General features: G+C 37.8%; 2 protein-coding genes across 3 annotated transcripts in view; both read right to left on the reverse strand.

The window, feature by feature from the left end:
- Window positions 1–5715, reverse strand: part of hsf4 (heat shock transcription factor 4) — a 28874-nt gene extending 23159 nt beyond the window's left edge. The window contains exons 1-2 of the mRNA XM_020640460.2: window positions 5126–5715; window positions 1102–1210 (exon numbers count right to left, since the gene is read on the reverse strand). Of these exons, the coding sequence (XP_020496116.1) occupies window positions 1102–1210; window positions 5126–5251 (235 nt within the window). The 5' untranslated portion in view covers window positions 5252–5715. The remainder of the gene's footprint in view (window positions 1–1101; window positions 1211–5125) is intronic.
- A 4610-nt stretch (window positions 5716–10325) lies between these two features.
- LOC109988895 (cytochrome P450 2F2) lies at window positions 10326–27369 on the reverse strand. Of its 2 annotated transcripts, none has more exons than XM_020640496.3 (12): window positions 27249–27369; window positions 21862–22126; window positions 20272–20434; window positions 19530–19682; window positions 19059–19219; window positions 17637–17705; window positions 17410–17514; window positions 16397–16535; window positions 14158–14243; window positions 13751–13852; window positions 13390–13531; window positions 10326–13265 (listed from the first exon to the last, which is right to left on the reverse strand). In XM_020640496.3, the coding sequence occupies exons 2-12, from the start codon at window positions 22021–22023 to the stop codon at window positions 13078–13080; spliced, it is 1470 nt and encodes a 489-aa protein (XP_020496152.1). In that variant the 5' UTR covers window positions 22024–22126; window positions 27249–27369; the 3' UTR covers window positions 10326–13077. The 2 variants fall into 2 exon arrangements, with proteins under 2 accessions (XP_020496152.1, XP_065812545.1); XM_065956473.1 differs by lacking the exon at window positions 27249–27369 and adding an exon at window positions 25350–25460.
- Between the last annotated feature and the right edge of the window lie 117 nt (window positions 27370–27486).

Here is a 27486-nt window from a genome sequence, read left to right on the forward strand (position 1 = left end):
GTCTGAAGAAACGAGACATATTGGCAATTTAACATCATTCATTCGTTCATTTAAAAAACAGCAGCATGTGGAAGAACCATACACAACTACAACAGCCTGGCACCCCCTCCTCATGCTGGTCACCAGCCTGGTCACACACTGCTGTGGCATGGCACGCTATGTCCAAGATGACATAGCGTTGTCATCTTGGAGGACAGAGTTTGGTGAAATTGAGATTGCCTCCAATGATGACAAGCCTTGTTTTTCCAGTGAGGGAAATGCCACCCCACAACATCACACTGCTTCCAAGATCCAACTGCCGTAGGCATAATCTGGCCTGGTCGCTGAACAAAACCTCCCTCCACATGTTCAGGTTCCAGTGCACGTGTTGCCGTCACCAGCGCAAACGGGCCTGACGGTGAAGGGCAGTCATGGCAGGCCCTATGAGACCGGAGATTGGCTGCGTGCAGTCTGTTCCAGATTGTCTGGGTAGAGAGCCTTTGGCCATATCGTCCTGCAAACCTTGACTGCAAATCTGTAGAAGACTGCCTATGGTTCCTAGGTGCTGACAGGGTTAAGAACCGGTCTTCTTGGAGTGTCATCTTCTTGGGACGCCCACTTCACAGCCTGTCTCTGACATCCCCTGTTATATGGAACTTGGCCTTCAGTTTGGAGATGGTACTAGGGCTCACTCCAAATAATGCTGCAACTTGGTTGTGCAGAACACCAGCTTGAAGTAGCCCTATGGCACGGGCCTTATCCAGATCAGTCAAACATGGCATGCTTGGAGCAGACACCAACTGACAACTGTAACAGGGCCCATGCTCACAGGTGCTGCCAATCACGCACCTGATTGGCAGCACCTGGGTTTTTCATGGGCGCAACCCACATACTCAGCTCTGCTGCTTATCGCACAAATGTATGTTCCTTACAAATGTGGCACAATTTAAGGGGAAATAAACAGGCTTTCCAACGGTATAATATTTATTGCAAAGAAGCATTGTTACAACAAAGAAATAATCTACCAAACACAAATTTCCTTACTTTTTGTGCGATGTTTGATATAACAACATGAACACTTTGTAAGGGCAACAAGGGAAGAGAAATGAAGAGAGTACTCACACATGTTTAGCTGTCGGACAAAGCTTGCCATATTATTGTGTTTAAAATACTTCGGCAGGACTTCCTTGGCGAAGCGTCCCTGGTCAAACACATGAAAGCTTGTGCCAGTCTGAAATGGAGAACAGGGAAACTCTTGTTAAAGGTCACATATTAGGCAAAATTCACTTCACCATATTTTTCTAACAGTAACATTTGTCCCTAGTCTGTCAACCAAATTATGAGAAAAGTCCATCCTCTCCGTCTTTTCCCTGCTCCACTTTTCAGAAAATGTGTGCTCAAACAGGCCGTTTGGAGATTTTCCCTTCATGACATCACAAAGGGCAGTAACCCCTCCCCCATGTGGGTGACACTCCCACAGCTAGGTGTTTGTTCTGCCCTCTGAGTCTGCCTTCTCACTGCAAACAATAGGACATGGTACAAAAAGCCAAAACCACCCAAGCCCTTATAGAGGGGCGTGGTCAGCTCATTTACATATTTAAAGGTACAGACACAGAAACTAATTATCTTAGAATTCAACATTCAGCAGTAAGAAGACATATAAGATATGTGAACTGCATCAGTTTGTTTTTAACGTCCACGTTACTACGCTGGAAAAAAACACATTTTAGCTGGTTGAAATAGAGTGCCTTGGAGTTTTTCTTGTTTGTCTATGTGCACAATTTCCATATTACATATTATTATACACAAATTTGAATTAATGTATTTATCATTTTTCCACTTCATTATTCCTGTGAGCTCTTTGGTAACTTATTTAATATGTATTATTTTGGGGATAGTTCATGTCAGTGATGCTGTTGTGATGTTAGCCAAATGACATGCTGAAACATTTGATTGACTCCCAGCTTGTGTCAGAATAATTCCATGTGGGATTGGTGTTGTTAATGACCTGGGAATGACTAAAGCCGTACACCAGAAGCTGCTCCAATTCAATTTTAATGGGGAATTATCACCACTTATAACGTTTCGGGCCCTCGCCATTCATCAGACATCATGGTGTGCGGACTTAGTCTTTCTCTGTCTTTGGATATTTTTTATCCAGCACCCAGTACTCAACTTTTCGGATGTTTGTGCTGTTTGATATTATTGTATGAACTCTTGCAAATGACCTGACACGAAAATAAAATATTAATTTATTCATTCATTGAACTTCGACCCTCTTTGAACACTGGTGTACATTATGTTTCAGGGTATGAGGGCTGAAAATGAAACAACTCTTTTCATGCTTTTCTATAACTGCTGTTAGAGGCAGTTCTTCAGAGATAATGTTCTTCATCACTGTTTTAAACTTTCACATGTTCACTTCATGATTATAGCTGATTGGTAAGATGATTCTCCCTGAAACACATGATCTGTTCAGCAGCAGCCAAGTTCAGCTCAGTCATCCAAACAGACTCTCTCTCTCTCTCTCTCTCTCTCTCTCTCTCACTCTCTCTATCACTCTCTCTCTCTCTCTCTCTCTCCCTCATCATGAATGATGAGTAATGCCTGTCCTGAAACGAATGTATTACTAAGCATCTGCAAAAAGGTTTGTTTAACTCTGTAAAGCAGTATTTTGTGAGTTTTAAGGATATGGAGGTTACAAAGCCTTTACACAACAGGTGTGAAATGTATAGAAAATAGCTTCAATCCAATCAGATGTTGTTATTTCCTTGAATTATGTGATGCTAACGTTTCCAACTAATTGTCTGACAATGCAACAGCTGATGCTGCACACTCTTTCCGTAGGTGTCATGGGACTGGACAGCATCTGTCTCCGTGTTTGTTATCTTATAAAGAAGAATAGAAAAGCTGCCTGCTCCCTCGTCTTTGTGTTACAATCAGTAAATCCTGCAATACAGATTCCCAAACTGAAAAACACTTTAAAAAGAAACATGTGCTCTTTGTTTTCTATCATCTGGACAAAATTCACCTTAAAAATCATAGTGTGAGGGATCAATTTAATTGTTTATAAGCATGCTAATTAGTAGCAATAATTTGTTTATTAGTCATTATTAAGAGCTTATGAGTACCTTACTCTATATTACCTAATAGATTAACAAAAAAATTTAAAAAGAAGAAGTTTGATGCAGGTATTGTTGCAGGTTGTGAAGCAAACTGTTATCCTTGTTGTTACTCTGCATTATTTGGGGACCCTTCAGAGAGGCGGCTGACCCTGAAGTTGGAAACTATAATGTACTTTACTGACTTTTCATTATAGTAATAAAAGCGAGGTTTACCTTGATGTATTACTGCCATAGTGCCCTAATAAAGGTGGAAAGGAATTTTTACAACAGTCAGGGCAATATTTTCTGAATGCTAATCTATATTCTTCAAGAATCTTCATTTTATTAAAGGAAAATTATAACCACATCATTAAATATATCGTAAGTTACAGGCCTGCCCTGTCTTTTATCAAACAAATAGATATTATTAAACATTTGACCACATCTTATGAACACTGTAGGGTTCTTCAACCCACACGTCTGATCCTTACATGTGAGGTAGACATGTGGGCACATGTATATCGGTGAGTGTACCTATATGCACACATATTATATATATACAGTATAAAGTAACACTTGAAATTAAGGTCACAATATTCACCATTAAACCACCACTAATTAGTAGCATACTGCCTGCTTATAAGTACCTTACTCCATATGACCATAGTCTATAGGTTAACATTAACTAAGAGCCCTTAATCCCCTCCTAATTACTGCTTATTGATTGTAAATCAGGAAGTTATCAAACATGAATTTTTAATTTAATATGCTTTTGCTTACCTCTACCTTATATGCGCCATGCTAAGTTTTCATTTAAAAGTTTAATTTTAATTTTCTATTTGTATGAACTGTACATTTCATAAATAAAAATAATCGTAAAATGTAGAAAAAGAAAAGAAAGAAGAAAACATCCTTCATCCATCTTATAATACACAACTTTTGAAGGACTTTCACATCAAGCTTTCTACCTATAAAGGAGTACTTATTCAGTATGCCTTTTTAGTTCTACATATATAATAATCAGAGAATTTATTTCATCACTCTTTCAACACTTAAGATAAAACTGTAAAACAATCAAAATAACCAGGCAAGATAATCTTGGGTTTCTAAAACAGCATCTTTTTTCCTCTTATTCTCCTCTAGGTCCTTAATTTATCTTAAATCAAAATGTAAATACATTCATGTCAAAATATATTATAAAACACAGATTAGAACTACTGCTAGTGCTGAGTTAATACTAGGTCACTTTTCTTACGCATGTACACATGTTAAGAAAGCAGCCAAACAGGCCTGAACGTTTGTGCGGCTAACTGTTAGCTAGGCTAACTGGCAGAAAGTGTGGTTAGTTTGCATGTTCTTTGAGCCCATGCAGCACATAAACAATCATTGCTAGGCAGTAAAGTTAAAATGCTGTAGCTTCAAATGTATTCTATTTTTAGACATCCTATTTAAGTTTACAATTCCTACAAAGTGTGTCATGTGCATTATCTTGCTGAAACTTGTGTATGTCCTGATAAGTCCTTGAAACAAATGTGATAATCGGGCTTTTTCTACTGCGAGACCAACATTGTGGAACTCTTTAACTGAAAACATCCGTTTTCACCCTCTATTGCTATTTTTAAGACTCAACTCAAAACACATTTCTACTTCTAGTTCTAAGTTAATTTTCAATAACCCTTCAAACTCAAAGATCCATAGCTCTGTACATTTTGTGTTACGCTGTACATAATTGTCACCTGTTCTTTCATTTTAATTGTTGATGTTCTTGTCTGTTACTTTCCTATGCTTTGTTTTTTTATACGATGTTCAGCACTTTACAAATAAAGTTGAGTTGAAGTCATGAAATTCATTTGTGAGACTTTGATTTCTTTAATGCCTTGTTACAACTCTTTCTTCAATCATGGTTATATTAAAATTTCTGCAAATTTAATGAAAATAGTTTCCTCAATCAAGGAAGATAAAACATGAAACTGGAACATGTTTGTAAAAACTAACATCCTCTCAGAGATACTATGGTGTAATGTTCAGCATAGAAGACTCACAGCACTCCAGCAGATGAGGTGGTTGGTGTCTGGATCCTCCACCAGAGTCCACAGCTTGGTGAGAAAGGCTGGAACGTTGCTGGCGTAGCTGCCATCTACTCCCATGGCACCTGGAGACTCCTGCATTCTGACTCCTATCCACTGCCAAGACTGCTCAGAACAGGAAACCAGATGTGCCAGATGTGTGTGTGTGTGTGTGCGCGCGCGTGTATTTGTATGTTTGAGTGTGTGTGTGTGTGTGTGTGTGTGTGTGCGTGCGTGAATGTGTGTGTGTGAGTAAGTGTGTAGAAAGTGTGTGCGTGTGTAAATGTGCAAACTCCCAGGTTAGACCATGTCTGAGAAAGTCCGGCTCAGATGATGTGTTACTGATAATCCCAAGTTTGTCTCAGTTTGTTTGATTCCATTTCAGTGGGTCAAACTGTTCCTGTGCTTCCTTGTCGACTCAATCTCACCTTGTCTCTGATGTCCACTTTGTTTTTTTTAAACTTTGCTGTTTCTTGTTTTGAACCTTTCTTTTTCAATAGATCCTTCTTTAGTCTGTCTTTGTGACTCTTTCAGTGTCTTCTTTGCTTTTGCTCTCCTCTTTCTGCGATCCCTGCCACACCGGTCATCCGAACGAAAATCATCGCAGAAGGTCCACGTCAGCACACACACATTCACACATTCAAGCCCACCCCTCCATACCCCCGGCCTCCTGCTCACAATCAGGAGACCGCCCAGTAAAACAATACGGCATCAACACAAAGGCTTCAATAATGCACCACTGTCCCTCCATCAAAAGGCTGCTGGTGTAACTGAACAGTGCAGCTTAAAAAAGACAGCTCACTTATTATTTCTAAGAACTAGATGTTGTTATGGAGTGGATATTGAAAATTGTTTGTAAAGTAACTCTACAGCAACTCAAATCATCCACTCCTCCAAGTTTTAACTATTTTAGACACTTACAGACACATTACAGTCTCTACCAATGTAAAGGTTTGTTTTTTAGTATGTAGGGGGTTACCCAGGTAGCCACTGGACAGATAACATTACAGGTTAATCAATGCTGATCAACGGACCATCGGTCTGTTCAAGAGATATTCAGATATTTTACTCAAGCAGACCTTTCACTCATCTACAACAAGACGTCAGCTTTCAAAATCTTACTTGAGAAAAATTACAGCCATATGTAAATTAAAAAACGTCTCAATATTAAAGTAAGAGTGCCATTTTGCAGCAGAATGTACAGAAGCCCTAAGTGGAAAAACATTTATTTTATTCAGTAACCACTTGTGATTGTAATCAGTGATCTGGTTTGAGCTTTATATTATATCATGTTGGGTGTAGAAGCATATAAAAAGTGACATCATTTATAATGCCATCCCAGATTTTGCATTTAAATCCAACTACATAAAGTATCAAGTGAGTGATTCTGTAAGAAAGGTCGTATATAGTACATAGAATGAAATGGAAACATACTAATAGCAATAATAACTTTATTTATAAAGCACCTTTAAAAACACGGGTTAGCAACGTGCTCTGACTGACAGCAAAGGCATAAAAAAGAACAAAGCAAAAGAAACCAAACACAGAAGAGCAAACACAACGGCAAGAATAAAGACAATGCAAAATGACCAGAACAATAAAAGACAATCCAACAGCAAAGAACCCATACAGCAAAATACTTAACAATCATGTTTAACCCAACCATCATAAGAACCATCATCAGAACCATCATCAGAACATCACAAGAACCATCATAAGAACCATCATAAGAACCATCATCAGAACCATCATAAGAACCATCATCAGAACCATCATCAGAACCATCATAAGAACCATCATAAGAACCATCATCAGAACCATCAAAAGAACCATCATCAGAACCATCATAAGAACCATCAAAAGAACCATCATCAGAACCATCATAAGAACCGTCATAAGAACCATCATCAGAACCATCAAAAGAACCATCATCAGAACCATCATAAGAACCATCAAAAGAACCATCATAACTATCATAAGAACCACCATAGGAACCATCATCAGAACCATCATAAGGACCATTATAAGAGAACAATTATAAAAGCCATAATAAGAAGCATCATGTGAACCTTCATAAGAACCATAATAAGAACCACCATCATAAGAACCATCATAAGAACCATCATCAGAACCATCATAAGAACCATCATTAGAACCATCATAAGAACCATCATAAGAACCATCAAAAGAACCGTCATAAGAACTATCATAGGAACCATCATAAAAACTACCATAAGAACTATCATAGGAACCATCATAAGAGAACCATCATAAGAATCACCATAAGATCCACCATAAGAACCATCATAAAAACCACCATAAGAACCACCATAAGAACCATCATAAGAACCATTATAAAAACCATCATAAGAACCATCATAAAAGCCATCATAAGAACCATCATCAGAACCATCATAAGAACCATCATAAAAGCCATCATAAGAACCATCATCAGAACCATCATAAGAACCATCATAAGAACCATCATAAGAGCCTTCATAAGAAACCCCATAAGAACCATCATCAGAACCATCATAAGAACCATCGTAAGAGAACCATCATAAGAACCATCATCAGAACCATCATAAGAACCATCGTAAGAGAACCATCATAAGAACCATCATAAGATAACCAAAAGACAAAAGAAACCAGTAAATATATGATACATATAATAGTAATGATAATAAAAATAGACAAAGTTAGTAAGATAAAAAAGAATACTAACTTAGAACATAAATATTAATAAGTGCCTTAAGAGCGGTTAAAGGAAATAAAACAGTAACTTACTGTAATTAAAGAGAAAGTACAAACAACAAAAAGGGAATAAGAGCTGGATAAAAGCAACATACCGAAATTGAGGATAGTTTCATAGTTTTAAAAGAATGGTAAGAGATAAGACAACATTAAGAAGTAAAAGAAGATTACAATTGTAAAGACAGTAAGGAGAACTACTTAGGTTCAACTACCTGGAAATGATACAAGGCTTTTGTAGATTCTTTGGGGTAAATGCACTTTAACATTTCACTACACAGAAGTAAGTTTATAATGTTTAACACCTCTTGACAGCTGGTTAAATGTCCTAAACCAGTGGTTCTCAACTGGTGGGTCGGCAGAGCTGTTCATTGGGTTGTGAGTGAGTGACTTGAAAATAGTGTTGAAAGTCCATAAAGTACTTTTCAAACACATTTTCTTTATCTTTGTTCTGTCACGTTTTTAAACAACTGAGGTCCAAACTGCACCATCTTTCATTAAGTTTGAGTGATTTTCTTGACACCGTTTTTCACTTTTTAAATATGTTATTATGAGACACACAAATAGACGGGAAACATTGGAGTTCAACTCAATTAATACAATTAGAAAAGGAATGTTACACCAGACTTAAAAAAAAATACAAGTTCCTCATATTAACCCCCCAGAAAAATCCATTAAATGCCATTACATATCCTTAAATAAATGAGTTACATTAAATACATAACATGTGGTTGGCATGCATACTGAATATTATTATTTGAATACAAATGTATGTAGTAAGTACACAAAAGCATGACACTTATCCAAATTTAAGAACAAAAAAAAAATTGTTCATCCCTTGTTTTGTACAAAGGAGAATTAGGGCCACAATAAGGCGGGATAAATCTGAGACTTTGAGATTAAAGTCATAAAGTTACAAGAATAAAGTCTTTATTTTTAATCTATAGTTATATCAGAGGAGCAGCCGCCTGCACGAAAATGAGGAACGTGGAGTATCTTGTGAAGTTATACTTCAGTAAAGGTTTCACAAATGCGGAAATACTTCATCTTTTAGCACATCAGCTTCACATTGTCATGACGAGTATCAGGACCCTGAAAAGAAACAGAAACAAACTGGGGCATTTCCAGAGAAAGAGAGACCGCGCTGACTTGGAGGGAAGTTGTCTCTCTGGAGAAACCACTTTGAGAGCTGCTCTTCTGATACAACCTTTCAGAATGATAATTCTAAACATAGCCAAATTTAAATAAATTCACAAATTTTAAATCCAAAATGAACGCCTTTATTTTTGTAAATTAACGACTTTCATCTAAGAAAACATTTCTCCGACATGGCCTTACTACTCTGTAGTAGTTTTCCTTCTATACACATAACAGTGTTTTGTGATCCAACCCACCCAATCTACTCAATGACCCTCTCAATCTGTTTCTTGTTTAACCATCACACATTCCTGCTGGGAAATATTTCAATTATTCGGGCTCTTTTTCTAATAAAGGCCTTGAATAAATCTGCATTTGGCCCACGTGGACATCTCTGCCCAAATGACAAGCTGATGAGATGATGTCATAATTACGAAGCTATTGGCCACCTCAATGGAAGTAGGCGTGATTAAATGTTGATTTCAGAAGCGGTAAAACTTAATGGTTCTTGTAATTAGGATGAAATAAATCCATGTAAATAATCTGTACACAAATGAGCAGAAAACTGTGTTGAAAGTTATAAAAGGTTTTGATATCAGAAAATAATTGTGTATCCCTTGAAAAGGGTAATGACTCATGAAGACTGCTGTCTCACTCAAAAACATCAAACCTTGATTCTTCCATTTCTCCTGTCATAATGCCTTTGGCTTTGTCATTTGGGACTTGAAGATATGTCATTTGGGACTTGAAGATTTGTCATTTGGGACTTGAAGATTTGTCATTTGGGACTTGAAGATTTGTCATTTGGGACTTGAAGGTTTATCATTTGGGACTTGAAGTTATGTAAATAAAACTGATGCTGTTTTCTTTTCCTGGGCCGACAGTCTCAGAGTACACAAGCATGAAACAAACATACTGTTTATCTACTTAATGACATACACAGTACTTTAAAACCACATTATAGCTCAACATAAAAAAGATATAACAGTTGCACATTTCGCAAATCATCCCATAGCGGTAATTGCATTTATTCTAGTGCAATAATCCAGGCAGTGTAATACATCCTTATATTCATAAGCAGCTACTCTACAGCATTAATATGCCTATTTAAATGCAAATTACATTATATTTATTTTTGAATTTTACATGTATACAACTTGTGTTTATCTATTGTCTATTTGCTGAGGTTGTTTCATTGTTTTTGGACCTTCCAATGGTCCAATGTAAATGTTACACCCCTGTACAGCGTACTGTAAGGGGAAAAATAAAGAAGAAAGAAAGAAACACGTTGTTGCTGGCTTTCATTTAATGGTGTAATGAATAATATGCAATAACACATCATATTATCATTGGACAGTATTATACACTTAGATGAACATACATGCACTGTTTAATACCTTTACATGTCATATAACAGGCTAGTATTTCTCAATACTGTATGATCTACTGCTTATTTTATGTAAACACATTTAACCCTTTCTTAGTTGCTTTAGTAGTTATACACATACACACTTGCAGAGTGATATTTCTTTAAACTGTACCATGTAACTGTAATTGTTCAACTGACCGATATAACTTAAATAACACACTCTCAGTAGACGCACTACACGTGTCTCCATTGCGCTCTGTCTGTGTGATTCAAGCTAGCATGCACGCATCACGGCAAACACATTCATGCTTAAACTGCTTCATAAACATACTGAAATTACTTTGTATACAGAAAACATATCACTAACTTGTTCCCGGAAACTTACAACACATTTATACTTGGTTTTATTCACTTTTAACCAGTATTCTTACCTGTAAGGGGAGAAATAAAGAAGAAACAAACAAACACGTTGTTGCTGGCTTTCATTCAATGGTGTAATGAATGAGGCTCAGACAACACGCTCCCCCTGCTGGCGTAAAACCGGAAGTGTAAAACAATAACAAAAGCTTAAGACCAAACCAATCAATTACCGATATGCTTTTAAACTTAAACTTAGCAGCATGAATTAACATTAAATTATTACTAGCTTTTTAGCGTTTTTAAAGGATATACAACATTTTAGAAAGACACTAGTTTTAACATGTATTATTAATTTAACTTAGTGCACAATCTTATATCCATTACATAAACACCTCTGATTGGAAAGGTCAGCAGGGTCAATCCACACTCAAAGTGAGTGTGCCCTTAAAAACTTAACTAAAAAACTGTTCCAGAGGTGATGTTATTTTAGAGGCTTGGTAAGGTAGCAGTAGTGTTGGTGTCAGTGTTGTTAGTGTCTATCAGGTATTTTTTTCCTTGTCACACTAAAAGGAATTCAATTAAAGGACTATGAAAGAGTTAAAGATGGTACCATCAGAATCTTCAAAACATAATGTTGGTGATGTTGTTTACCCAACTGCATGTCATGTTGTTGTTAGCATGAGGTAGCTGAGGAGACTTAGTGGATTTTGTTCTGATTTTTTAGCAGCATGTTGCGAGTTCTGGCCACACAAAGCCTAGCTTAGCTTAGCATGATGTTAGCTTGTTGGCATTAGCTTGTTATGAGCTGAAGGCATATGCTTGTGATATAACACAAAGAGGAGTGTGTTTTTTATGATTGCTTTGGTAAGAGAGCCTTCTCAATAGTGTTGGTTAAAATTGAAAAGTCGCCAAACATCGAATAGACATCGACAACTCTCCTGAACTCTTACATTCACAACAAAAAAAAACACATTACAACCTTTTGCTCTTTTTGAGGTGAGATAGGTGAAGGCATTTTTATCTTATTGCTCTTTCTAACTAGTATCTACTGACAAAGAGGTGGGAATCAGAAAGACAGCATAGTTGCTGTGTTTTTGGAATGTGTCACTGTATTCAGATGAATGTATAGGAGTTAAACCTAAAGAGATAAGATGTTGTCATAAGGCTGGGACAAGCAGCCAACCATTTATTCTTTGCTAGGGCGAGAGTAAGATTACATCAGATTAAAGTTACCTTTGGCTCTCGATGTTTTCTTATGTGCCGTTAATAGAACAAGCCCTTCTTGGTTTCACCCTTGCAGTTGGGTTTTATGAGGTTAGAGCTTCTTTAAGCTTGGTTGTATGAGGACATTATTAACAGGGAATGTACTGTATAATAGTAGACAACAGTCAGTGGGGTCAATGTTTGAAGAAGCCAACCTGAGAACCTACATACAAACTGGGGTCAGCCCTATGTTCCCACATTTCTAAGATTTTTCTCAAAATTAAACCGTATGTTCCCACATTTCTAGGACATTTTCAAAATTGGTCTTGTGTTCCCTTCAATTTAAGCCCTATCCTCCCACAAGATGTTTTTGGAAGCACTTTATAGTAAATGAATGAATGAGTGAGTAATTTTATTTCGCGCACCAGATTTAGCTATTGCTACTGGACAATAGGTTGGGTGTAATTGGCTACCAAATTGGGAGAAAGCGTGATAAAATCTGATAGGAATTTATGAAAAAGGAAATGTGGGAACATAGGGCTGTGGGAACATAGGCACGCTCCCTAGAAGCTAAGCTAAGCTAAGCAGACAGGTTCATGAGAAACACGGGCCTCAAACTACTTCAAAAGTCCTACAAATCAATGTAAGCACTTCACCTTGATATTTGACGGTCCATTCCTTTTGGCACTTTGTTTAAAGGTGAGGTACTAAAAATAGTGAAAACTACTGTGCGCACATCCAGGCAAAATGCATACAGCTCCACAAGAAATGTACTAACTGCAGAGAAAAGGTCCACAAACTTTTCCCCAAGCCTGAGGAAGATCTTTACGCTTGAAGCACTGAAAATAATCAAAAATATTGTGCTTTTTTTGTGGAAAACTTTATCTAAGAGGCTTTATTGTGTCTTCTGCATGCCCTGTGTACAGCAGTACATAACTTCCTGTCTCAGTACTCTGGCCAGCTTTTCCAAACAAGATCAGTGCTGATTGTATCTTCTGAACGTAGTACAGTCACTAATAAGTATCCAATATATCCCCAGTTCAAAAAGTCTGAATGCTCCCTTTAATGGCTGTCTGTGTTAATCCAGGTTGGTCTCCTGTTGATCGCCTTACTGGCTGTCCCTGAGTGTGACTATCATGTTGTAGGGTTTGGGAGTCAGGGTGACTCCATAGACTGGAGCGTAGTTTGGCTCTCCTGCATCCTCAGGCCAGCTGAACTTAAACTTCCTCAGCAGCGTCACCAGGATGAGGAAGAGCTCCATACGAGCCAGACTCTCTCCGAGACACATCCGAGGACCTGAAGTGGTTTTTAAAAAAAAAGAATACAACAATAGTGTGATTAAATCCACTCTTCCTCTGAACGTCACTGAAGCTGTGTCACAACAAGCCTGAACTGTGTGTTATTTTTCATGCTCACATACCTGCAGAGAATGGCATGAAAGCCTCTGGTTTAAAAAACTCTCTCTTGTCGTTGAGGAAGTTTTCAGGGTTGAATTCATTGGGGAATTTCCATTGTCCCTCCTCATTCAGCACTGAGCCCAGGTTCGGGATGACCAGCGTTCCCTGAGGTGAAATTAGAGCAAAAGAAGAAAGGATATAAATGTAGGAGGTTCAGATTGAAGGTCATGTTAGTGCACTTACTGTGATCATGTGGTATAAATAATAGAAGGATTTAATGGTAAAATATCTAACCTACCTTTTCAGACACTAAACTGCACCCTTATGATAATTAAACTCAAACAGATTCTAATTGCATATAAGGTCAAACCAGTTGTTTCTAACCTTGGGGAGGGAATATCCCATGAGCTCTGTGTCTTTGGTTGTACAGTGGAAGACGCTGAGCGGAACAGTGTTGGCTACCCTCTGCACTTCATGGATCACAGCCTGGATAAAAAGGACAGAGTTAAACTCAAGCTTTTACACTTGATCTGACTTTGGGCAGAATACATTTTTACAGGTTCTGAAATTATAATTAAAAGATTAAAGTTGCAATGAAGCAGTTGCTGAAAAATCACTCGATAAAGACTGAATGTTGTTTTAGAGCACTGATTATGATGAATCTCCAGTACCATTCAACAGTGTTTAACAGATTTATTCATTTATCACTTCACTTTGGCAACCGATTGTCTTTATCACATGTACCACTTACTCAGGCCTTTGTGACCACAGTAAGTGAAACGACTGTTTACCTGCATGTACGGCATGTTGTGTCTGTCATCAAAACTGGCCCGATCCTTCCCCTCCAGAGCGGAGTCTATCTCCTGCTGACAGCGCTCTGAGAAACACAAAGGAGATCAAGAAATATGTCATTCACATGTTGCTGGAAAGTGGAATCATCCAAATTAAATTAGTTGTTTTTATTTTATTACTTATGTACCTTCTGTTGATCATTAAGTCATTTCAGTACAAAAAAAATCTAATTCATGTTTACCTGCTTTGATTGTCTAGCTGTGTTCGTTTTGATGTATTATCTCTACTCAATAACCATCATCACCCTTTATTACCCTGTCACATTTTAATTCATGTTCCACTTTATTTGCTTGGCCGGTAACATTTCTCCTTCCATTGTGCATCTGGATACTCACAGCACACACACACACACAAACACACACACACACACACACACACACACACACACACACACACACACACACACACACACACACACACACACACACACACACACACACACACACACACACACACACACACACACACACACACACACACACACACACACACACACACACACACACACACCACTGTATTTAATCTGTTGATGCTTGGATTGAAGTTCTAATTCCTTGAAGTGTTCTTGCAACATCAGAAACAATCAGAGTGTTCATTAAATCCACACTCATTAAATCGTAAGATCTTACTTTTGCTGTGGGGGTCCTTGGTTATCTTGTCAATGTGTATAATATACACTGAACAGTCCTTATGTATATCTGTGGGCTTGATGGTCATTAGCAATGGTATTTATGTTTGAGGGTTAATATTAATGTAAAGGAGAGTGTGCGAGTGTTCACGATTGCATTTTTTGCTTTTATTTTTAGAGAGCCAGCGCATCAGGGTGAGAGCTCATGACAGAGAGCCTGGTGTTGGTCTTGAGTTTTTAGCGAATTGTGAACTTGCCTATGTTTAACCATTTTACTAATGCACCTCTTAATTAGCAGGAATATACTGCACTGTAGACTTTAGGTTTAAGTTGAATCGTTGCACAGTGATTTTCTGTCGTCAAAATGACTACTATAGCTGGAGGAAATTAGGAAAGGCCCCTGCACTGCGCTACAAGACACTTTGCCCTGGGTCAAGTTTGGGTCCAAAAAATCAGAGCCAGTACTGATATTCTTAACACTAAAATGCTCTACATTGAGGAAGTATGCATAATGACCGATATTTTAGCTGTATGTTCAGTAGACTGAAGTGACAGTCAGAACATGTGTTTCTATCAGCAAACATTGTGCGCATAAATATGGACCATTAGGATGAACCTTATCCCAGATTTGATCATATACAGGATAATGGTGTTTACATGCACACAGAGAAACCTTGTTATTAAAGGCATACTTCACTCATTTGCATTAAGCTTTGTATCATTAGAAACCTGGTAGTATTTTTGAATTTTTTTGGAAATCTTTGTATTTCTAAGTCTGAAAAGGAGCTTCTGATGATGCAAAAATCTCCCCAGACATAGTCTGCTTTCTGCCAGGAATTTCCAAGATGCTAATTCCTTCTGGAAGAAATCTCGGAATCAGTTGATGAAACGGCCTTTTGTGTTGAAGTATATGTCTGTAAACCTGACCTTAGTGGGAGTGGCCTGCGGTGCTGTTCATTCTGGAATTTGGTGTCTTTCATCCACATGTGCCAAAAAGACACTTTCTGCCTTTTCTCAGTCAAGAAGGCACCAACTTCAAAATGTCTTTCACATTTCTACTACATATATGACCCATTGTCAATACAGATTCATGTTAGGTGAAGTATCCCTTTAATATCCCTGTATACATGATACATACTAGTATCCTGGTTTCTGATAACTGCATTTAATTTGTGCTGTGATGTTTTGTTTATTTTTTACAATACATTTACAAGAAATGAGTGCAATACATTTATAAAGACTATGTAGTAGTGTTATACCAGCAAACTAAGGGATTTAGCAACACTGTGTGAGAGGGGACAGACCATGCTAAAACCTCCTTTATTGCAGGATTATAGGCTGCTTGAACACAACTTTCAGTGTCTCTGAGAGTTTTATCCGCATTAGCAGAAACACGTCAGATATATTGTTGGCTGGTGAGCTGCTCTTCAAAAGTTGCTTTTTCACAGCCTTATGGGCCTTTTCAGCACACACTTTTTTAACTCGTCTTCCATTAAAAAATGGCCTATTCCTGGGAAGCACCAGAAAAGCAAGAAAACACATTCACCTACCTTGTATGTGTGGGTACGTTGAAAGGTAGAGGAAACCAGTCAGTATGGTGTTGGAGGTCGTGTCAGTCCCAGCAAAGTGAAGATCAAGAGCGAACATACGCAACTGTTCTTCTGAAAATGAAGCAGGATCCTCGCCCCTCTAAAGACAGAATACTTGTTTGAGGCTATTATATGCAATCACTCTTTACTTAGAGCCACAAACACAAATTATACAGGGGCAATAAAGTGTACATAAAACTGAGCACACATACACGTACATACACTATCCTTTAAAAGACATGCTACTTTGATACAGCTCCATTGACATCGCACAAGTCAGTAAGTTAATTTTCTTAAAAAAGAAGACTTGCTCGAGGTTTGGCTGAATGATGCTTCAGTTTCTCTACTTTGAAAGTCACAATAACATTTGATTAAAAGCTGACTTTTGAATGCTAACTTGTCAACATTACAACAGTGGTCACATAACCTGAGAGCAAGCCATACACAATCACAGCAATTCACTTCACAGAAATCAAAAGAAGAAATAGTTAAACAAGACAATGAGGAATTTAAGTGCTCAACAGTTAGTGAGCATCTCTGATATCTTGTAAATGATTGTTTCCCAACCTGGAAACCATCTTTAAGCCTTTGTACATTTCGTCCTTCTTTCTTGTTTCAAACAGCGTTTTTAAAGATCTAGTGTCCAAACTACCTCAGGAAGGAAATTGCAACTGTTTCAGAATGTGAATTAATTCAAATGGACATGGTTTACATGTGTGAATGTGTGTTTCAGTGTCTAGATGCTATTAATGTTAACTTTTAATATGTTTATATTTGTGCTGATTCAATTATTGTATTGCTGCAGGGCACCCCTGGAAAAGAGACCTCGGTCTCAGTGGGTCCTCACTGCTAAAATAAAGGATTTTTTTTTTTTTTTTAATCCGCAACGGCATGAGACCACGGTGTGTTAACACACAGAGGGAGCTTCACAAAACAGGGGCAAAAAATATCAATATGTTAAGGGCTGAACACACCTTATCAAGTTCATCCATGTAGCAGTCAACAAAGTCTCGTGGATCTCCAGGGACTCTGGTCTTCTTGTGCTCCACCAACAAACCTTTTGCAAGTTTCTGACAAGTCTACAAACACCAAACAAGCATTCATCATTTGAGTTTATTTTCTATACACACAGAGTGTTTTCATATGCTTTTTTTAGTCTTATGTTGTCCTTACAATAACTCATTAGGGCTCATTAACATACCTCAACATTCTTAAAGGCCTTGTTGAAGGGCAGTGGCAGACCACGGATCATGGGAAGAGAGTCATACAGCTGTTAAAACAAAAAAGGAGTCGATATATTAGTTTGTCTGTATCAACTTCTGGGCACAAATTGTTTAGAGATGGTAAATGGATTTGAGCTTGTATTGTTCTTTTCTAGTCTTCTGACTACTCAAAGTGTTTTTACACCGCATGTCACACCTACACATTCACACACTGATGACAGAGGTTACTATGAAGTGAAACCATCAGAAGTAACTAATTCATTCATGCAAATTCTTGGGGTTAAGTGTCTTGTCCAAGGACACATCGGACCTGTAGCTGCAGGAGCTTGGGATCGAACCCCAACCTTCTGGTTGAGAGATGACCGACTCTACCAACTGAGCCACAGCAAATCATAACATCATACAAAGTAACAGATAAACTCAGCTCTAAAAACAGCAAAACATTGTAAGTTAATAAAAAAAAAATCATCATCTCCAACATAAATTTTTCGTCTTAAAAAACTTCCACATGTGCTTCTAGCTGTGCAAACAGTAAAACTCCAGAGTGGAGCTGTTCAATGAGTGGACCAGTTCTTTATTAAGATGAGAGGAACAAAAATGGCATGTTGTAAACTATGACACGCTAGGGAGACTGAAAAATAAAGTAGTTACATGCTGTGTCCCTGTGTATGCCCTGTACAACACTACTGGTTATATGCTAAGGGAAGGATTGCATGAAATGTTAAGGCAAAAATCAACTTAAAGGAGCTGTATGTAAGAAACCTACTGATTTAAATCATAAAATTACTATAATATATCATCAGACATTAAGGATACATGATTTTTTGAAGCGATGGACTCTCTGACAACAATGCACAACCAGTATGTCCTCCTTCTAATCTCGATACTGGTCATGAATGGTCTGTTTTTGTTTTGACCAGAGGAGGAAGGCGGTTTTAAAGCACCCCATGCAGCCGTTTTGGACGCCCCTCGGTTTGAGATGTGAGACGTTATCAGGTCAAACCAACAGGTGTTGCAGCGATGGAAGCGGGCAAGAGAAGTGGTTCAGATAGAAGTGATTGTACCCGACCTAAAAAGCCTCTGCATGTTTGTAATAAGCTCCACGAGCAGAAACGTGCTCAAACTAGGATCAATATTGGAGATGCTTTTGAAAAATGGAGAGAGGTTAGAACACAGAAAGGTTCACAGATCGATGCAGAGCTGGCTAAACACTGAAGCTTCAGTGTCCACGATATGGCAACCCTTTAGGGAGGAGGGGGCGGGGGAGAACATGTCTCTACAATGTTTTGAATTTGAACTGCAGTACCCATTTTAAACACTAGGTGTCTGAGTTACATATTGCTCCTGTAAGTAAAAAAAAAAAGGGATATGAAAACCTTTACAACTACACTTTAACTCACCATAGCCCATGGTCCATTGGCTATCTTGGCATTCTCAGTGAAGCAGCCAACAATCACTTTGATGAAATTGTCGTCATACTCGAAGCGTCTCCCAAACAGAACCTGGCAGATGATGTTGGAGGCTGCGTTGTGAAACATGAGTTGGGGACTGAAGGGTTTGCCTGTAAATGATAAAAAATAGTCAAACGTTTGGCCCAACCAAGTTTAAGAACACAACAGTTTTAAGTCATGGCCTTAACCTAACAGGACAAACGCACGTAGTTAGCAGTGGTCGATAGTGGCCAGGAGAAATAAATGAAGTGAGGTTATTCATAAATTCCTGAAGCATTTATGCAATTGTTTGATATCTCCGCTGCTCAGATATCAGTATCACAAATCAAAGTTTATATTTCGCCCTGGTTTGCCAGTGTGGTGTGTAAACTGTGTGAGTTTTTGAACATGGTGTATTGTGTAGACCCATAGATGACATACCAATGCTCGTTTCCAGTTGCCTTATGACGTACTTTATCTCTCCATAGATTCTGTCTTCCATTGAATTCTTCCCCATACCAAAGTTTCTCAGAGTCATCAGAGCAAAGCGACGATGCTCCTTCCAGCCGGGGCCATAATCTGCCAGAATCACTCCTACAAAAGTCGCAGTGACACGATGAGTGAAGAGTATGAGCTTACAGGTCAAAATATCACTTTGCAATGTGATTCCTACTTTCCATTTCGAAAAGCTTGTCTACTCTCTAGCCTGTCTAATCATTCACTTTCTGAAGAACTTCAATGGATTTTCTTAATTATTGGATGTCACTCTTGACACGTTGCTAAATCAGGGAGTTGTTTTTACACAAAGAGATTTCAAAACATAATGGGAGACGATCATTTAAGACTATCTAAAATTGATCGTTGCATTTCTTGAGGCAGAAACATTTTGTTTTAATATTTGGATGAAGCTCTTTATGGTGATTGTTTCTCATCAAACGAACAATCTTGTATATTAAAACTTCAATATTCAGTGCATGGTGAGGCAGGGCTGCCAGGTTTACTCCCTGCTTAATCGTCCTGTCCTTCATTTTGAACCCAGGTGTTTGTTTCTCTCCTGTTGGTAAAAATATTTTAACTGCACCAAGACTAAACTTCCCACCTTAATTTATTCAAAGACATGCATTTACCACATCTATTTTCAATCTAGGCATGAATACACAAAGACTTATCAGGTATGCTTTACCTTTCCTCTGGGTAGTTTCATTGATGAACAGATCTTGGGGCCGTCCAGCAAAATCATTGGCCTTGTACACCATAGCCGCCTTCATGGCCTCCATCCCGTTGATGACCACAGCTGGTTTGGGGCCCATGTACAGACTGTAGACATTTCCATAAGACTTCCTCAGCTGGGAGAGAACAAGATAACACGGTCAGTGTTTGAAATATGTAAGCATTTGAAAAACTGCTGGAAGGATATTTGTCTTTAAAGGGCAATTCACTAAAATCAAATCAGAGAACTAATTTGCCTGCTTTGTCCAGTTAAGGCTTTATTTTCACTTTAGTATGTCCAAAACAGATACACCAAAGCAGAGGCTCTCGTCGATAAATCTGATTAGGAAAGATAAGCATTATTTCGAGTTTTGTGTCGTAGATTTGCTGTACATAAAAAACTGTTTAACTTTGTTGGAGGCACTCGTCCTGAACAGATCGGGCCAGGTATTAGTTCGATTTGTAGAGGTGCACATTCACACACACTCGTTTGTTCTTTTTCTTCAGAGACAATAGATTAGGAGTGCTGTTTTTGTTGGTTTTAAATCTAGTTTGTCACAATAGGAATTTAGGTTTATTTCTATTTATTTTTATTAGCGAGGTATTTAGTTATTCAAAGCCCTAGTTAAGAGTCTTCTTCCTGTTCTCTCTATTTATTGATTTAAACAGCACTCATTGGCCCTTGAATTTTGCCTCAATATTGATGCGGTTGCACCATTTCACTTAAGCTATTTGTTTATAAATTACTTTACCAGAAACAACAGGTTCTTAATGTTCCTTCCTTTTTCCCCCTACAAGCTCGTAGGGTCGTAACAATGTTTGAATAATGCAGCTGGTCTACAAATGTCTAAACACCTGAAGGGAGCAGCTCCATAACTGTTTGAGGGTTTACAGAGTGAAGATAATGTATAATGGATGATATATGTGGCATGTAGTCATATCGTAACAGTCCCTCCAGGTCTTGACTTTTGTGAAGCAGGTATGGTGCTCTAGGTATTTTTTTTTTAATAACCAACAGCTACGGCTCTTCCCACAGCCCTTGTGTCGATAGCATGGGTTCAAAAGTTCTTATTCTTATCCTGACTTGTCCTCTGGCACACTGTTTCTTTAAAGGGAGGTTGCCCTTTCATTCAGAACCTCAAAACATGTAAGCACATGAAAACAGTGGTAGCAGTGTTGAGTAACCCTTGTCCTTACATTGCACATTACACCTATTATTTTACACTTACAGCTGATTGGTTCCATTTGTAGTCTTTAAGAAACATTTGCATTTAACGGTCTCCCTATACTGCAGCTCTTGGGTCTTCATTTACTACTCTGCTGTTTTTATTTATTACAGACTTAATGTCGCTGTTCACTTTTTTTAATGTTACATTTATGGCAAGGAGCATACGCAATTTTGTTGTACCTGGTTCCATGACAATAAAGAGTAACTCTTTATAGTATTTCTGCCAGGTAAAGCAGAAGGATGACCACAAGCTTAGGTATTCAACATTTTTACTGCCTTTAAAGCACTTTTCAGACATCATACGTGCAGCCTCAGCAACTTCAGCATTTCACTCACCCTCTCAAAGTCCTTCAGGGGGTTCTCCAAGCTTATGTTCAAAATGTTTCCCAATATGGGCAGGATAGGGGGTCCTGGAGGAAAGTTCTTGGGTCTCCTGGATTTCAGTTGAAGGATGACGAATACAACGCAGATCCATAGTAGAATGATTGTCCCAAACATGGTGAATGGAATGGATTGAACTCGAGAGGCAGACTCAGGGACTTGCTTTAAAAGAGTCCCTCAGCTTTAAGCCCAGCCTCCTCTGGTGGTGTACTTTGCTTCCCTGGATTGGGGGTAAAGGGGACAATCAAACAGGAAAGCGGTCACACCCCTTCAGAGTCACAGGCTTTGACATGCTGTTGCCTCATACACTCAATCAGTTTACATTTGCTGAATCATTTCCCTTATCACGAAGCTAATACGAAGCTTAGTTTATGGACCTGTGATAAAATATCAATACATGTATTTACTCAAATACTGCAACAAAATGCAAATCTGAGGTACTTGTACTTAAAGTGGCAGTAAGCAACATGACAATAGGTTTGTTGACATGTCATTAACACACAAGGAAAGAAGAAATGTACCTCCTTGATACAATGGTAAGGAAGGCTGAACGGTTTAGAGGTGGTGGGTAGTACCGTATTTTCCGCACTATAAGGCGCACCGGATTATAAGGCGCACCTTCAATGAATGGCCTATTTTAGAACTGTTTTCATATATAGGGCGCACCGGATTATAAGGCGCATAGAATAGAACGTGTTTACAACTGAACAAGGCTGGGAGATATTGTGAATATATAAATATAAATACGTATAAAACGTAACGTATAAAACTACAAAAACAAAAGTACATAAGACGATTTCCCCAAATAATAAATTATTTCTTTGACGTTTCTCTTAACTCTCAAAACGTAGTTTTATACGTAGTGCATTCACAATAACTCAACATTGTTCAAACGTTAATGTGCATATTCACAATATCTCCCAGCCTTGTTCAGTTGTAAACACGTAAAAGAAACACAGTCTGATACCGCTAATTCAAACGTTAGTGCAGGGGTGCCCAAACAGTCGATCGCGATCGACAGGTAGATCGCTGACTGATTCTCAGTCGATCGCGAGATGTTTTGTCAATATAAAATACAATTGTAAAATAGAAAAGTGATTTCAATTTCATCTCATTGCACTGTTTCCCACACACGATACCTGTGTTGGGAGCCCAAGTATACTTCCGACCTGTGTGTATTTAATTTTTCATTTATTCATGAAATTGCTGCGTGCATGAGAGCGAGCGAGAGAGCGAGCGGGGGAGCGAGATAGAGAGAGAGCGCGCGCAAGAGAGAGTGCAGGCATGCGCAATGACGTGCAGGTAAAACGGGGGTAAATGTTTTACCAAAAAGTCATATATAGAAACTATGCTACGAGTATTAAGCGCATTTGATGAAGCTGCAGCTACTTTTTACATGTTGATTTAATATTGTTGGAGAAATCTATTTTTTTAATTAAAACCAAAACGTTAATGAAACATTGATATTGTACATTACTGTAGCTTTAACCTGAGTCTCTTTTCATGCCACTGACTCAGACTCGTGCAGAGATGACTTGGACTTGGACTTGAGCATTAACTCAGAAGATGGAGTGGAGGACTCAGAAGATGGAGTGGAGGACTCAGACTTGTCTACTGATTTTTAGTTCATTTTTTTAGTAAGACCATAATGTTTTATTCAGTCTGGAGTGACGGCTGACACGTGTGTTCACTTGCAGACTATGCACACACGTTCACTTCACAGTTTTGTTCAGTGACTCAGGTTCGACTCAGACTCGAGTGCTGGGGAATTGGGACTCGAGTCAGACTCGAGGGTGTGTTGACTCGACTACAACACTGCTTATATTAATATTTAAGAGCACTGGGAAGGCTGCTGCTTTTAAAGGAAATGAAGTTATTGAAAACATTAGAAATTAATATTTAAAAAAAACAGTTGTGGAGATTACAAGAAATATTTGTTGTGAATGATTTATCAAACAGTGTATGATAACAGGCAATCAATACAACAAGAAAACATTAAAACTAAAGTTTATTGATCACTATTGATAAGTACGGTAGCCCGAAGCTGACATACATCCATACATTTTATTTTCTCCATGTTCCCGCAATAGCCAGTCATTTTCTGTTGTTTTCTTGAGCTCTCAACTTATTTATTTATATTCCCAGAGTTGTTGCAAAAGTACAAAACAAACATATAGGCTCATTAGTGGGCAATGGCAGCATGGCCAATCACATTGACCAGCCTGTTGTTTTGTTTTGTAGATTTACAGAAATTTCTCCTGTTAACATGACAACATTAATCAGATGTAATGGGAAAACCAGCTTTGTTATCTCCAGATAACAAGAAAAATAAGTTGAGAACTCAAGAAAAATAACTGAAATTACCTCCTTATAATGAATAAAACAGTGCTGATTTATTGAAGGAATTATGTCATGATCTCAAAGAACAAAACAATTCATCATTATCATGAGAAAAGGACGTTTATAATATGTATTGATGCATGTCTGCTTAGGGCTTCTGTATTCTATAGCTGAAAAAGTAATTTATAATAGACACATTTTCACAAAACTATGCAATGTATTGTTTCTAGCTTCTCACATTTAAGGATTCATACCTCAAATTATTAAATTATTTTAACGTATTTTAAGATTTTTACTATTGGTTGAACAAAACCTGTAGTATGTAGGCTACTTAAAATAAGGTATACTCAACCTCAACCAACTGAAGCAAACAAACTCATTCGTTTTATTAATACTTGTGCCTTCATTATGATATAGCCTAATACCTAGAAGTAGGCTATAACAGTCACATAGGACATCTTTCAGCCAAGAACTTATCGTAAGTGTTGTTCAAATATATATTTGAATACAGCCAATAATGCCATGATGTAGGCCTAACACTTAATTTTAAGAAATGACTACAGCTGCAGCAATTAATCAATGGTAATTTTACTATTAGACTATACCAGCCTTCACTTGGAGACGGTTTAGCATTATTGTCACAGGATAAAGTATGCCCGTTAATGCCTCAAAACTTTTAAAGGAACGGAGTTAGGATACTACAGATATGTCTCTTCACATCACCCCTTTGTGGCCCCCTCGACAAAACACCGGATTCTATAGGGTGGGGCTTCAGCTGCCCACTGCTCTGACCCGAGGTGAGGAAGCACAAGTTTTCGTCCTTAAAGTATTGTGTCCTAACCTAGAATTTAGAAACCTTGGCAGGTGCAGGCAAAGAGCTCATTTAAGAGTCGCCTGTCGTGTCCATGTGTGGTCTTTAGGTCGCTGAGAGGTTCACAATAACAGGACTAATTATGTAAGAGATGGCTCAGAGAGCCAAATGACAACACTTAATTCGACATGCAACCCAAAGAAATAGTATAGAACCTCACTTTTGATATAATAATCTAACACCAAAGAGCTGTAAAGAGTTGATTTTAAACAGCGTTTATAAATGACGTTACCTTGAGGTGATATGCAGCGCAGCGGCTGCAAACAGTCAGACTCCGGGGAGAAAGGGACACAAGTGGTGTTGAACTATGTTCGGAGGGTGGGAGTCTACCGTTCTTAAAGGGGGATTGTATGGAAAGCTAGATGTGCCATTATTTGCCTCTTTAACAAGAGCAGAACATGTGTAATTATAGTTTTCTGTTGCTTTCCGACCCCGTAAGACTTTGCATTTTTAAAACATTTCCTTTTACTGTGCTATGAAGATCATTTTGTGTTTTTTTCTACTAAATTCCACATTCACATATTTTCCATTGTTTGAACGGTCACTGCTATTGGCTAGTTCATTTATTATAGGCTAAGTCCATGATTATGCACAACTTGCAAGCTTTCTTAAGATCATGTCCTTATTTTGTTGGATTGTCAATGAAATGAAAAAGTAGGCTAACAAAGTAAATGTCTTAGATATATTAACCCTAAGAATGTCCAAAGAGTTTTGTGGAGAATAGCCTGGCCTATATCAAATTGGATTTTGAGCATGCAAGGTCTGTAGGCCTATTACATATTTTCAACACTGCTCTATAGTGGTGGTCAACATTGCATTAGTGTAACAGAGTTAAAATGCACTTTATTTTTGAGTACAGTTTACAATTTATACTTGAGATTTCATTTATAATTTATTTCTGTTAAGTATTTGTGAATTTTATCTTAACGAGTTATGTATATTTACTGTTATTTTATCAAATTTATGTTTCCTTTGAGAATGGCCTTTTTGGCACTTTGCGGCTTCTGTACCTCCTGGGTTACCGGAGCTCCTTCCATCTGTCCCTCACAGTGCCGTTTTGCATTGCTGAGGGTAAGTTGTATGTAAAAACGTTGCTGCATCATTACCTTATTTACTGTGGAAAATAAGTGATTTAAGTTGTAATTATTATTATTATTATTATTATTATTATTATTATATTATTATTATTATTTAAGTTGATAGTAATACGTCAGTCATTTTGTTTAGGTTTTGAGAGTTTTATATCACTTTGGAGACTGTTTGAATGTAGCGGTTTTGGCGCGAATTATGTAATATCCTACAGCGCCTGTGTCACGTGATTGACGTAGTGCCGCAAATATTCTCAGTTGAAATAATATTATTTTGCATGTGTAGGAGCAGAGGTGCAGAAAACAAATGTCCAGAAGGCACATTGAATGTTCTTTTGTCTTCTGCAGGTATGTTTTTCCTTGTATTTTCATACTTTCTGTTTTGTTTTACAGCCGCATGTTGTCGTTTATTTTGTCCACTAGGTGTCACTGTTTTACCATTTGGTATACTGTTTCTCATGTTTTTTTAATGAGATTTATTGTTAATATACACTGTAAAACCGAAGTTTTTCAGCCATTTGTAGCAGCTCTTGGTTATAAATATTTACATATAGTTAAAATATTGAAATGATGATTGTAATGTATTTCTATGTAATATAAATGTGTTTTGAACTCAGACAGTGCCGTTTTGCATTGCTGAGGGAGCAGAGGTGCTGAAAACAAATGTCCAGAAGGCACATTGAATGTTCATTTGTCTTCTGCAGAAAATAAAAGCTGGAAAACAGTCAAAGTCTGGTTTTCTTCACCCCCCTGACCACATCCGTAACATTAGCACCAAACAAATTAAATTATTAGATTAAAAAAAATAGGCTACACTGAAAGAAACTGACTGATGATTCGCTATAGGGGAAAAACGGTTGTGGATTAAAATGAAGCCTTACCCTATGCTTTCTATAGCCTATATATATATATATAGGCCTATATATAAAAATATATATATATATATATACCGTATATATATAATGTGTGTGTGCGCGTGTGTGTGAGTTTTACCCAGGAAAAAGAGAAAGGGAAACCAAATGACAACAACATTGTTCCTTTACCTTGAGTAATATCGCACGGGATGTGTCCCCCCCCCCAATATTTAGAAAAGGTAGATTTGTCCCCCTTAAAAAAAGAAAAGAAAATTAAAAGGTCGAAAAAAGAGGTAATGAAAAACATTTCGGGGGACTCAAAACATTTATATATCCTTCTGACCTATGCTTCTGACCTGTAAATACGTTTCCCAATCATTTCAGACACCCCTATAGTGGACCATACCATCTTAAACTTGCCGCACAG

The sequence above is a fragment of the Labrus bergylta genome, chromosome 7 (genome assembly GCF_963930695.1).
Source record: "Labrus bergylta chromosome 7, fLabBer1.1, whole genome shotgun sequence".
NCBI classification, from domain to species: Eukaryota; Metazoa; Chordata; class Actinopteri; order Labriformes; family Labridae; genus Labrus; species Labrus bergylta.